Source organism: Sphaeroforma arctica, assembly GCF_001186125.1.
Source record: "Sphaeroforma arctica JP610 unplaced genomic scaffold supercont1.70, whole genome shotgun sequence".
Taxonomy (NCBI): Eukaryota; class Ichthyosporea; order Ichthyophonida; genus Sphaeroforma; species Sphaeroforma arctica.
This window is the reverse complement of record NW_014040488.1, coordinates 23,943-37,976: the sequence shown is the minus strand read 5'-3', so window position 1 is coordinate 37,976 and position 14,034 is coordinate 23,943. Positions and strand designations below refer to the sequence as shown.

The window sequence follows — 14,034 nt, the reverse complement described above, 5'->3', positions numbered from 1 at the left end:
AAACTCTTTTATGATTGGTATTTTACCGAGGCCTTTTAATGACCTCATCTAAATATCTGATATGTTAAATGGAAAAGGTTTAATTAATAAACCCATTAAAAACCATTTTAGGAAACTTAAGTTCCTCGTGCTATTAAGAGCATATACAGAAGACTTAAGTTCCTCGTGCTATTAAGAGTACATTTAGGAAACTTAAGTTCCTCGTACTATTAAGAGTACGTTTATAATTTGCGTACTGCTTAAGAGTACGTTTATACATAGAGTCTAATGTGGAGGCCCGGCTTATTACACCGGAGGATCAGGCAATGGTCGAGACTCTCAATCCAATAATGAAGGCCAGAAGGTACACAAAGGGGGTGACAAGGGTAGCAATAGGAACAAAAATATAAATAGTTCTAAAAAGCAACAAGATCAATGTCATCCCTAAGGGTATCCAGACCAACAGAAATGGACCGCCGGTAGGCAAACCTAAGCCCAGGCATAGGGAGGTTAAGAACTGTAGTGATATTGATTGCAATTGGCGAATGACCCAACATGAGCCAAATGGCAGATGGAATGGAAGGCACGCAGAAAAACACCACCGTAACTTATTTGACACACCACCGTAACTGAATTGACACATTGAATATTTGTTGTTGTTTGTGTGTTCACAAAGTTATACAAGCCGAAATTGAAAATAACACGTTTATGGCTTGGCCCTTTTAAAGGCCCTTGAAAAGTTACCCTTTGGGCCTCTTTTCTCTTCCTTTTTCTTGTTCATTGGTCTTAAAAAGCAAAAGTGCCTTGAAATAAATAGTATTATCCCTACAGGCACTTTTCATAAATCAGAAATATTTACCATATTTAGGCCGGATTTGCCAACTTCAGGAAATATTAGGGAACAAAATACGAAATGAGTAAAATACCTTACTCCGGTAACAAATTTCGATATTTCTTCGCACGATCCATAATTTTGACAGTTATTCTGAATATTCAGGAAATTATGGAAAGTGACTTTCATATTTTTTGAGCCTCGTAATTTTCTTATTTCTCGATTTCGAGTGTTTTGCCATTCCCAAATTAAGCCAGATTCAATCTAAAAAATATACAACAATACTTTGTTTTGTTGTATATTTCACCCTAGACCCTCATTTTGACTTATAGTAGGAATGAAATATTATATTTTAGGATTTGCTCCAGAAATCTCAATAAAACCTTCATGGAACACTACTGCCAATGGGAGGGCTCGGGTTAATATGTACCAATCCAAAAGTGGCATCACTTTTCGGCTCCATATAGAATATCTTGTACATTCGAAATGAAAGTATCAAAATACTGAGCGAATATTCAACATTATCGCAAATACAATCGCATATGAATTTCTAAATTCTCATGAAATATAGGGCACCAATATTTTATAGGAAATATACCAAAATATACAAGAATATTTATTAGGGCTGTATTTTCTCAATATTTCTTTAAGTTGCCAAATCCGGGCTTAATTATTTACATATTGAATATTCCATATTTTTTGGTCCGCATATTTCAATTTCAATGCCAAATTTCACGTATATTTGTTTTTAAAAAATATTTCGGGATTTTCAAAAACTTCACATGTTGCGCATTTTATATTATAATATGGTCAATTTTCTCCCATATTCTTATTACATAGTCTATACTTATGAGGGTGACAGACAGTGTGTGTGTGTGTGTGTGACAGACTGAAATTGAAAGTGCTCACTTGTGGAGTCTTATGCAGTGACTGCAAGCTCATGTCAGCGCCGCCCTCAGTGTCGTCACGCTTTACGAGTTGTTTCCTATTTATATTACGACTCGAGCGAGTTTATTGAGGCATGTATGGGGTTATGGGTTCACGCGCCTCACGGACTTGTGACGGCGTGACCTCGCTGTCGTCAGTCGTCTCGCGACTCGCGAGCCTCGTATTTTTAGACTGACGTAGAGTTGTCGACTCGAAGGGCATTGGTTTTTAAGAAATAATCAGTTGCTAAAAAGTATGGTGCAAAATCACCAAATAAACACTAAAAAAACTATGCTCTACGTTATTTTAAAAAAAGTTGCAATTTGAAAAAGTAAATTTTAAATTTTGTTTTTGTTAAAAAAAGTACTATAATATATATATATATATATATATATGAAAATACATAAATAGTACAATTTCATATAGGATAGGTGCATCTGACTGGTCACTCAAGTGATAAATAGTCGTTCTCCAGTCATAAAGTGATTTTAGTTTTTCAAAAACCCAGTCCTCCAGGTCATAAAAATATTTAGGACGAACCCAAAATTACAGTAACTTTTATAAATATGTAATTGTCATCAGTGCCGTATAAAGACATTCTATTTATGTATTTTATTCACAGCTGTTGTCTAACCTCATCAAGTTATATTGATATATAAGTTGAACGTTTTACTTTTACTTTTTCGTCTGAAAACGTTGCAACGTTCAACTGTTTCAATTCGGACCTCAATTATTTCGATTTGCTGCCCACGATAGTGCACCTATTCTCACACTTTTGGCCATGAAATGCAAAACCGACCAATGAAAAACAACTAGAAAGTGATTACCTTTGCTTTTTTTTATCTGACATGATATGGTACTTTGAACTTGTGAAGTTGTCACACTAGTCACTAGGCACTAAGTCACTAATAAATAAGTCACCAATAAACTAATCGTGCTAGTAGACTGTGTAGCCTATGGCTGTAGACTGTAAATCCTAGATATCTCTATCAATTATATATACCTTAACTTCTAGAATATGAACAACGTCAATATCAAGGGACAGTGTAGCGGGCTAATATACTTGACAACGCTCAACCAACGCTCAACCAACGCTCAAGTCTCCAGAACCGATGGTTGGTAGGGCAATAGTTAGGTAATGTGGTTAGGACAAAAATCTGACCTGGACAATGCTCTTATGGGTAGCTTAGGACTACGAATATTTGGGATAAAGTTTAACTTTTAACTTTTACTTTTCATTTGGAAACGTTGCAACGTAATACGTGATGAGGTTGGACCAAACTCCAAAGCACAGGATGTATTCACAGTATTTTCTTTGAAAATTAATATATACAAATTTGTTTTTGAAAAATGGTGACATTTAACTTTTTTTTAGTGTGTATACGTATTTACATATTGAATAAAAATATTGACATTCTTTATAAATATATGTTTTGCTTTTTAAACAAATAAAGAAAATAAACTGGAATCAATAAATATTAAGTTTATATAGATATATATATATATATATATATATATATATATTTATATATATACAAAATACATATTACCTTGTAATATTAGCGGCTTAGTCCACAAGCTGACGTTCATGCATCGATTGCGCAATCGTTCATTTACGAATCGTACATTCAACAATGCTAGGTCCATGAAGATTTCTATACATATATCTATACACATATATTACGACAGTATTTTGTGCACGCATATATTGCAGTATTCTGATATCTCTACTACTCAAAACTGAAGTAGCGTAGTTATAATGTCTTATACACCCCTGCTTATCTTTTCAATCAGCTAAAAATGGGTTTCTAGACACCTAAATTTCTGGTCTTAATGTACAATATTTTACCGCATTTTGCTACCCGTCTCCATTTTGTACAGTTCGTGATCTGCACCCGATTCTATGCGTTAAATGCGAATGTGAAACGACGTTAATTCTAGTTCGAGTTATTTACGTTTATATGCGTTTGAATATGAATGGGGAACGTTTTACCTAATATGGCTTTTAGCGAGACCCGATCTGTGACACATTGAAGTTGAGAAGATTAGCAGAAACCTGATTTTGATTTGCTTTAAAAAAATCACAAAAAAAGAGGAAGCCGAAGAAAGTCCAGGACTCCAGTGCTCCAGTGCTCCCGAGTCCCGACGGAGTCCAGGTTAAAATGTTTTATTTCTCTAAAATCCTGTATATATAATACATACTCTTTAAAAAAACAACATAATTAACCCTACTCACAGTCTCACAACTCACACTCAAGTGTCTCAAGTCTCAAGTCTCAACCCATGTTTCGATATTTAAAATACATACTTAACAAAAATAAAGCGGGAACAAATAGCAGTCAAAAGCATTTGAAGCTTTGTTTTTGCCCTCAGCTCAATGGAGTTAAGGCTGACCCCTGAGCGCTGAGAGGAGTCAGGGTCTTCAGTCCTCACTGACTCCAAGGACTCAATGGCCCTTAGGCCCAAGAGGGACAAGGGGTCAAGGGCTCTCAGCAGGGTAATCACAGGCACTTCCCATATTAAAAATCCCCAATAACAATTTCACAATAATACAGCTCCTGCCTCCCAAGACTCTATTTAGCTACAAGAGGGAGAGTAGTCCCAAGCTCCCAGCTGCCCCAAGACTTTTCTTATTGTTTTATAAAAAATGAATGCACCCAAAATTTCTGATTGCGGTTTCTTAAATCCGACGACTTTTATTTGTGTTTTTGTGTTTTCAAGAAAAATTAAAACATATATGTAATAATATAGATTGACTTTGTTTCAAAACAAACAGACTCCAGAGCCCAGAGTCCAGACTCCAGAGTCAGACTCCAGAGAGTCCGAGAGACCGAGACTGAGAGAGTTACCAAACCAACTCACCCCAGTCACCACTGCAGTGAGTCAGACTGAAAGTTAAGTGTCACAGTAACCACTAACCACCAACCAGTACCAAGGGACCACCGGACCACTGAGCGTCCGTTTCCCAATAATCCATTCTCAGATTAAATAAACAAGCGTCTCCGTTGAACTTTTATACTATATAGCCCTACGTAAAAATATAGAGTTCAGTATTGAGTATAGCCCTAAATATTTATATAGGGTGTAGAAGTGCAGACTTCAGGTGACGATTAGTGTCCTATTCATTCAATATTTGGCTGTAGAATGGCCCGCACTAAATAGAAATAGGTGTCAACAGTAAACCTCAAGAAGTGCAATGTCGAATTTTGGTGGCAGTTTAAAAAAAAGACCGTTAAATCTTAGAAAAGAGGAACAAATATGCGTTTTAGGATTTTATGGTTTTAGGCAGATAGTTTTTTTACGCTTTTTTAGGAATGCATTTTTTATATAATATTTTGAGAAAATAGTAAATAATAACCCCTTGCTTCTCTAGTTTTTTAAAAAACAACAGAACAACAAAATAAAACCCTAAAGCCCTTGATAAAATGAAAAATCTATTTATAAATTGATGTGTAATTTTGTAAAACTCTGTAAAATAATATCCATAATTTTAAATTGTTTATTTACGACATACGAATTCGTTTCTAAAAAAGCTGTTTTTTTAATAAAAATTACAAAATAGTTATCCCAAAAAAAGATCAGTTACGATTCAGAGTGTAGACTAAAACTGGCCCATGGTCAAAATATACTCTGTAAATAAAAATCTTTCTTCAATGAATTTGAAATTAAAACATTATTTCGAAATTTTAAAAACATGACTTTTACGAAAAAAATTATCAAATAACATTTTGTGTTGTAGTCTTGTGTAGATAGAGATTACAATGGTGAGTAACTCAAAAGAGTAAAAGAGTATATCAACGCTTGAGTCAAAGTATTTCAACTGCTTGCGTCAAGCCGTAGCGGCGTAGCCGGTCATAGTCGTATAACTCATAAGCCGATACCCACTCCTTTCTCTCACTTTTGTTGTGTGACAGGCGACTGAAGACTGAGTCACTGAGAAATAGTCTCTAAAGTCTAATTCTCTCTCTACTAGCTACTCTAGCTAGTATTTAGTAGCTAGAGTAGTAGTAGACTACAGTAGAATAGTCAACTAGTCACTATTCTCAGTAGTCTCTCTTTTGAGTCTCTACTACCAGTAACCAGAGTCACTACTTAGTACTTACAGACTTACAGTAAATACATAGTAATCCGTAGCTTCACTCTCTTTATTCTCTACTATCTCTACTACTAGAGAGAGGGAGTCAGTACTCAGTAGTAGGAGTGGCGTACTAAAACTTTATTTGAGTCTGTCACTCTGACTGTCTGTCATCATATGTAGTCAAATTCACTCTTAAAGTGACTAATGTCATCAGATCATGGAACTGTAAAAAAGCAGAAGCATATTGATATTTATGGCACTGTCACTCTAATCACTTACTCGCGGTGAGACTGAGTTGGTGACTCGCGGTCAGACGCCAGACGGCAGACGGTCTCAAATTAGAATGTTTTGATTTTCATAGAAAAAACCGGTTAGTATATATTTTACTACTCGATCTTGATGAGAGCTCAGAGCTGTGCAAAAAAAAACTGCGCTCATCATTGTTTATTTTGAAATAGTTCTCGATGATTCGCGAACTACGTCGTTGTATATATTGTAAATATTATTTCTTTTGTGAAATGTTCAAATGAATTGTGTGAAGTTCATATTTCGGTCCACCGACCTTGAGTCCACTCTCTCGTCAGTTTTTCGCGTCTTCGACTTCTGATCTTGCGTATACAATTATACATTTCACTCGCGATTCGTATACTATTTGTTCTAATTATTTTCAGAAGGCTACGTATATAATAAACTAATATTTATACCAAAAAAAATGGTATGACCTAGTAAAAGTGAGAGGCTAATAAACTGTGTATTAATTTATTGTGTAAAATTAGCGGATGAATTACATATATATAATATGCTATAACAGTCGTGGAAATCAGAATTAACAGCTTTTTCCTTCTTTACATTACATTTCGTCTAGGCACGTAGTACCAATATTCGGATAGCTTGCGAAACTGTCGGTGTATTGCGTTCTCACAATTCAGTTGTGAGGTAATCTGTGTTTCACAAACGGTTCATGTTGCAAAGCTCAACGTCATAACCCCAAGAGATACACATAGCGACAACCTTTGTATTATTTGCAGGGTCTTTGCTATGACTCACGTATTTGATAGTTTATAACAATTTCATATTGAAATTCACCAACTTACTCGTTAGGAACTCGAGATATATCTAGAATAGTATCATCTAGTTTTAAAATACAATCCGTCTCAACTTTCGAAAATGTTCGAGGACGTGAATCAGTTGGAACGACAGTCTTCGACGATGTCAGCTGAAGACCGGTACACACTTCATACCTCACACAAGAAAGGAGCTTTTGGTGAAGTGTGTACAGGAATTGATAATGTCACTGGAAAGTCTGTAGCTGTGAAAGTTATGTCTCTATCAGGCGAGTCTTCAGCGCATGAGAGTGTTATGCGGGAAGTCACTTTCTGCAATATGTTTGACCATCCCAACGTAATCAGTACGCTAGACGTTCTAGAGTATGATGATTGCGTTATGGTAGTGCAGGAATGGTGTGGAAAGGGTGATCTGTTCGACATGGCAGTACCGCTGGAGGGAATATCTAACCCCGAGCGTCTACGACGCTATGCAGGCGAACTCTTCGAAGCCGTATACTACTTGCATTCACTTGGTGTCGTCCATTGCGATATCAAACCTGAGAATGTTGTAGTGGCGGATGACGACTCTCTTCGATTGATCGATTTCGGTCTATCTGGATATGACTGGGAAGAGATTGACTCTCTCACCGGCACAGTTCCGTATATGGCTCCAGAGATGTATTGCCCTGCGGAGGGGCAGGTGATAGATGGCAAGGCGGCGGATGTTTGGAGCGTGGGTATTGTTTTGTTCGCGCTACTGACAGGTGTCTTACCGTGGAATCAGCCCACTCGTCACGATCCTGATTTTGGGATGTGGCAGGCGCGTGGGTATAAGTTTGATGTTTGTGCACTAGGCTGGAGCGAGTCACTCCAACTGTTGATGGGTGGCCTTCTAGATCCGAATCCAGAGACAAGATGGTCTATGGATGATGCTGTGCATATGACTCGTAATGATTTGGTCTCATTCGATTTGATGGATGCAGCAAATGCGAAACCCACTGCAGGTGGTCGCATGCTGTTGCCTGCAACGAATAGTGGAGATAAGTGGTTTGGAGTCACTGAAGCCGATGTAGGGTTAAGTCCTAATAACTCCTTTCAGAAACGTCCGGACTTGGAGATCGTGTTCGGAGACTCTATCGATAATGAGGAGTGTGCGAGTGAAGGTAACGAATTGCCTTGGTCTGAACTGCCTTGTCTGTCAGCAACTCCTCGTTTTGTCTCGATGTATTGCGGCGATTCCGAACTTTCGGGTGATAGTGAAAGTGAAGGCGAGGAGGAGGATAATTGTAGCGATTTCGAGGAGGATGAATGCGAGGACAGACAGATTGGCACGACTTGGTTCGATTGGTCCGAAGAGGGCAGTAGTAACGTTGTGCCGTCGCGAGCGTCCGTGTGCCTGCCAAATACCGACGGTAGCGAGCAACGTATGGAGTGGGGTGATATGTTGGAAGCGAGTATGTCGTTTTCGTCACTGCCAACGTTTGATGAGCGTTCCGATAAGGAGTCTGACGATACATGTCAGGTGAAGTCCTTAGGATCAACATCGTCTCGCGGTAGCATATTTTTTGTGGAATCAGATTGCGAATCAGAATGTGGAGAATCGGATATGGACGATATCACGTGCACACAGTCTAGTCTGAACATGGAAACCTTGAGCGAGTTCGACATTGGTGACGAGTTCAAGTGTGTGAATAGGTGGGAAAGTATGCTAGATCGTGAGATGTCGTTCAACACTGTGCCCGTATTTAACGATATCGCTGAGGAGGGCGAAAGCGAAGCAAGTGACGCCTGCGATACTAATGAGCGTTCAATCGGAGGAATTTTGGAGTGCCAAGCTGATCTTGGCTCCAGTTGGGCCAGCCTTATTACTCGTCAGATGTCCTTCAATACTTTGCCAGTTTTTGACAAGTCTGTCAATGTCAGCGATGACAAAGTGGTTTCGGAGAGCTCGTCGAGCATGTTGCAGCGTGTTCTCTCCAGTACCAGCCTAATGAAGTTGCGTTCTGCAGCTTCCAATTTGGCGTCGCCTAAACCGGTGCGACGATTCCAGAGTTTCAATCAGACAAATTTATCTGAAGCCCCTGCCAATATGCCTAGCAACATAGTGGACCAGATTGCACGTTGTGTAGTCAGCACTGTTTAATATTTATACCGACAAACAAGTGCCATGGAAGGGAGGAAATAGAAGACTTATCGATGAACAATCATTGCAATTAGAATATTTGCAAGTTGTGTCGATAGCAATGAGTATTTATGAACAAAGAAGTGTACAGAACTAGGTTGCATACCTGGAACTGAAACTTTGGCGACCCAATCGTTTGAGGGCAGTGTAACTCGACGGTTGTCTCACGAGAGTGAAAGTATGATAACATCTCATTAGAGATGTGGATAGATGTAGTGGTGTAGTGAATAGAATGTCTAAGAATGGAATAAATTCTACCTGCTTCACAGTTATTATCTTGGTTGGCGAGCGATGTCTGCTACAAGCACTATTCAAGTATTTGCAAGGGTTATACGTTCGCGATTTTCATATTTCAATCGCCTTATCTAGAATGCAGAGATTACTTTTTTCCTTGCCTTGAATTCATACACAGATCCTCTTGGATAAGTATTTGCAGATTTATAAATATGATGGCTCTACGTTCGCGATTTACATATTTGTAGTATTAGTCGAATACATTAATCGCCTTATCTGAAATGACGAAGTGATTCTTTTCTTTATTGGATGCTACAGAAATGGTTCCTTTCTTTATTGGATGCTACAGAAATGTACAGAAATGAAAGTTCGTGTCCATGTAGACATAATCTAGCTAGCCCGTATGTACAATGTGCAAGTACACACGAGTTGAAAGTTTGTTTACTATGAAGTGCGAGTGTTTATAAAGATATTAATTTTCATTCTTCCAAGAAAAATTCTAGACGTGAGACAGGTGCATGAACATGCGTGTGAATGTTCTTGTGCATGTCTATCGGTGGTTGGTCCTGTGTTCCACAAATAAATATGACCGTCTATAGAATAAACACGTACAATTTAAAAAAACCCTTTTACTAGTGCAAAAGTAATGTCAAGTATATGCTCACAATAATAGCATCTCGCCTATAACTACAGTCATGTTGGAACATTTGGGCAGAATACGCCAGCTATTGCGCTTGAACCCGGTCTCATCGGCTCAGCCCTGGGCTTCCGTGCCATCTGTTTACTGATTACACTCTCTCCCCACAATCAGGTTCTGTATGGGATATCAGACATCGTATGAGCTATAATAATAAACGCTCGCAAGCTAAATTGTTTTTTTTGTGTGTATGGTTTTTGTTTAAAAAAAATAACATAAATATGTATTTATGTAGTCCCTAACTCATTACGTAATGGGGGTACGGGATAGAAATTGAACGCAAACGCATATTTATTCAATTTTAAAACGCTATAACGGTTATAAGGTGATCAGAAGTGCCTACCTAAGTTCTTCTTCTAGGACTGGTTCGTATGGTAAAATCATTACACACTAAAATATTTAGACCCCGAGGTGCACCTATGAGCATTCAAAGGACCGTATATGGATTATGTTGAACGTAAATGCATATATGTTCGATTTATAAAGGTTTTAACGGAACAATAGCCTTCTAAAATACATAAATCAAGAAGACTATGTTCCTTTGTTGTTTTATTACCGTTTTAAAAACAAACAAAAAGAAAAAAGAAAACAAAATTTACTAAAACCCTCATATTTGTGTGATATGAGGATATACACATTATTTTGTAAAAAAAAAGTCATAGTCTTACAGCCAATAATCAGAGAATGATCGCCTCACGATATTAGTTATGCACATTATGAGTGGCAAATTTTAGGAAAAATAGAAGAAATTTGGAATCCATCAACGGCCGCCGACCCGCCGTTCATCAATCATGCAATTATTAATGCAATATCCATAACCTAAATCAAGTATTTATAGGGTTTTAGGGTTTTTAGGGTTTAGACAGGAAAATATGGCTGAACGGACTACGTCCGTAGGACTGAATATAGTATATTATATAGAAGGCTATGAAATATCACACAGAGTTTTATATAAAATAAAGTGTAAATAAATAAGTATGGGTTCGAAACTTCGAACTTCGAAGTATTTAGAGTGAACTTTAACCCAAAGAAAGTGCGGATGAGAGGTTTGTATTGGCGGAAGTGGGGACCGAGTGGTAATGGGTGGCGATAGATCTGACCGTGAGGCGTGAGGAGTGCGAACTCACCGATGAGTATGGAGTCCATAATATAGAGTTGGAGAAGCACGAGCAGTATTTCAATAAATACATTGTGAATAAATACAATCTGGCTGAAAACGTCTGCTTTATCATTGGCATAGGAAGCCAAACTTAATATTTTACAAGAAGCCAATTCCATTTCGATAATGAAAGGAGCTCAACAAGAAAACAAATTTTGAGTGGATGGAGAAAATTGTATAATTATGAAAAAGGAGCAGGAAGTCGGGGAAGGACTATGTAAATATGTATTTACATATTACATTCATACATAGCCTACTGATAAATAAAACAAGTAGGCATGAGTCATACTGATACACCATCATGACGATGATTGTGTTCTCTTTTTTTAGTCACGTCAGCAATAAATATGCACCGTACAGATTGCGGCAGACATAAATATCGCTGGGCATTTCTCACTGTCAGTTGCTCACAGTTCATAGACTAAAATTCGAAGGTCATGACACTCCCACCTGCTTCAGGGTTTCCGGTCAAATCCGCTCTATTGAAGGGTTATGACTTGCAAATCCGTGAAGTGAAAGGTGGGTGATCGGTGACCGAAACGGAGTACTGAGTACATCGTGCGCGGTACCATCTGTTAAGACATATTTGGTTACGCTGTACATGCGTATGACATCTGTCCATATTTGCTATATAAAGCCAGGATATTGTCGCCCTGCTTATTTTGGTGTGTTGTATTGAGGTTATTATATCGCTTTACTGAACTGGTTCGACTCGACATCCATCTTTGGCTTGAGTTCGTCTCAGTACGGGTATCCACGGTAGGCACTTCGACCGATATTTGAAAGCTATTTTTTTTGTGCTGGGCATGGTGTAGCGATGGATATCTACGCATCACCTATACTGGCGGAGTCTTACCCAGATGCACACTGGTGAAGCCTTACCCAAGTACGTACGTACTGTTATATTTGTAACATATTATAGGTAGAGGCCGTGCGATATTCGCAACTAAACGATTCCAGCCTGGCGACATAGTGCTGGAGAGTAATCCCTACACATGGGTAGCTGCAGCTGAGAGACAGCAGTCCACATGCAACCGATGTCTTAAAGACTCTAATTCGCTCAAGAGATGCTCCACGTGCAAAAGTGCTTGGTTTTGCGATCGCTCGTGTCAGTTGGCAGCGGTAAGAATTTGTGATATTCTTTTACCTTCTTGACCTGTTGCGCTATTTACTCAATGATTGGTAGTGAGAAATGCTTATAACTCAATAATAGGTAGCTATTTATGCTGTTGTCTCGATATTTGGTAGCTAGTAACGAGGCGTATTCAACAACTGGTAGACAGTTGACAGGCGGCCGGGAGTTAGTCGCCTTTCTGCAGTCCTTATACGAGTCGGCGCGTGCGTTCTCCGATGTCGGTGTTGTGTTGAATTTCGAAATGCACCCCTTTCCTTCACGTACTGAAAGTTACTTGCAAGGATAGTCAGGTACGACCTACCAATCTACCATTGTAAAACGCACTTCAGACGGACAACTCGGAAGTACGCAATCCGATATCGACCTTAGTTATAATTCCATACATTGGTCCGTGTGCGTGGGTCTTAAACCTTTACTTTCATCTTGGCACAGTACCTGTCCGAATTTTTATGAAAGTGGTCCGAATGCAACCGTACACGTTACTTCTTTTTCGTCAAATCCGGCGACGCAAATCATGATACCACACCAGGACATCAATGACATCATACTTCGATTCCAACGAAGTGGGTTCAAGTATAATATGTGGTTTCTACAATAATTAATGCCGCTTCGACATAGTTATAATATTTAGAACGACATCTTAATATACCACAAGATGCTACCAGAAACAGAGTTTCAGTTTTGTGTATGTAGCTTGATAAGGTCGGTCAGTTGGTGACAAAAGTCGCCTTTTACCAGTCCTCCTTCTTGGCATGCTTATACACCCCTTTTTCTTGGCCAGGTTAGCTTCTTATATATACAAATATTCGCGACTGACTATACACCATCCGCAAGAACCTGGAGTGTTGTGCTACCCTAACCATTCTTTCGATAAGTTGCAGCTCGAAAATACTTGCGTACAATCTTCGAGGCGCATGTTAGGTGTGCCATACGGATTCATAGTAGTTGGGTTCGGAGATGCCTGTTTTTTCTTCAGGGGTTAGGTTTCAGTACAGACGATATGTCCTACGTTTTCTTCCGGTCTCATCACTGTGCGGCACGTTGCTGCCAAGACTACTCATATGTATCCTCTTTACCGAGTACCAAAAGTTGTATCATCCCTTGCCTGCAGTGGAAACATCACAAGCGTGTTTGTTTCAAATCTGAGACAGACTGGCTCCAATCAGAGACGAACACAGCAAAAGATGAAGCCCGCATCCTGGATATTGTACTTGAGCTAGCAGATTCAGGATTCGGTTTACATAAGGAGAATACAGTATGTTGTGCCGATTTATGTTTCTGTGTCTCAAGAACCGCATCATATCGCTGCAATAATAAATAACAATCACAAATATTAATCTACCGAAATATTTGAATTGAGGCACAATTTTAAGGCACAATGGTCATATCACATATGAGTGTGCACAAATTCGACATAATATGGCTTTCGATAGAAATACTCACCGGACAAGGGGTCCACACCCGCTCACCGGAGTATTGCCAACAATTTTCACAGTCGAACCAAATAATGCTGCATCAAACGCATTCTCATGTTTAAAATGAACATACAATTTCGGTTTATGGAATCGTATATTTACACACACACACACACACACACACACACACACATACACACGTACGTTCATTCAGATTCATATACACATACGAATACGCATACATCATACATCATACCTCATACATGATTTATGATCCATGATACATGATACATAACACATGATACATAACACATGATACATGATACATCATTTTATATTGTTTCTATATA

The 14,034-nt window shown here is 38.6% G+C and overlaps 2 protein-coding genes across 2 annotated transcripts in view; both read left to right on the top strand.

Moving 5' to 3' along the window:
* The first annotated feature begins 6,492 nt into the window (after window positions 1-6,492).
* SARC_01701 (CAMK/CAMKL protein kinase) lies at window positions 6,493-10,153 on the top strand. The gene has a single exon (XM_014304559.1). The coding sequence runs from the start codon at window positions 6,984-6,986 to the stop codon at window positions 9,003-9,005; it is 2,022 nt and encodes a 673-aa protein (XP_014160034.1). The 5' UTR covers window positions 6,493-6,983; the 3' UTR covers window positions 9,006-10,153.
* A 1,263-nt stretch (window positions 10,154-11,416) lies between these two features.
* Window positions 11,417-14,034, top strand: part of SARC_01700 (hypothetical protein) — a 6,830-nt gene continuing 4,212 nt past the window's right edge. Inside the window, exons 1-3 of the mRNA XM_014304558.1 lie at window positions 11,417-11,653; window positions 12,057-12,256; window positions 13,381-13,524. Of these exons, the coding sequence (XP_014160033.1) occupies window positions 11,572-11,653; window positions 12,057-12,256; window positions 13,381-13,524 (426 nt within the window). The 5' untranslated portion in view covers window positions 11,417-11,571. The remainder of the gene's footprint in view (window positions 11,654-12,056; window positions 12,257-13,380; window positions 13,525-14,034) is intronic.

Bases quoted from the DNA above. Each gene is read 5' to 3' on its own strand.
- SARC_01701 (XM_014304559.1), top strand. From the start codon at position 6,984: ATGTTCGAGGACGTGAATCAGTTGGAACGACAGTCTTCGACGATGTCA.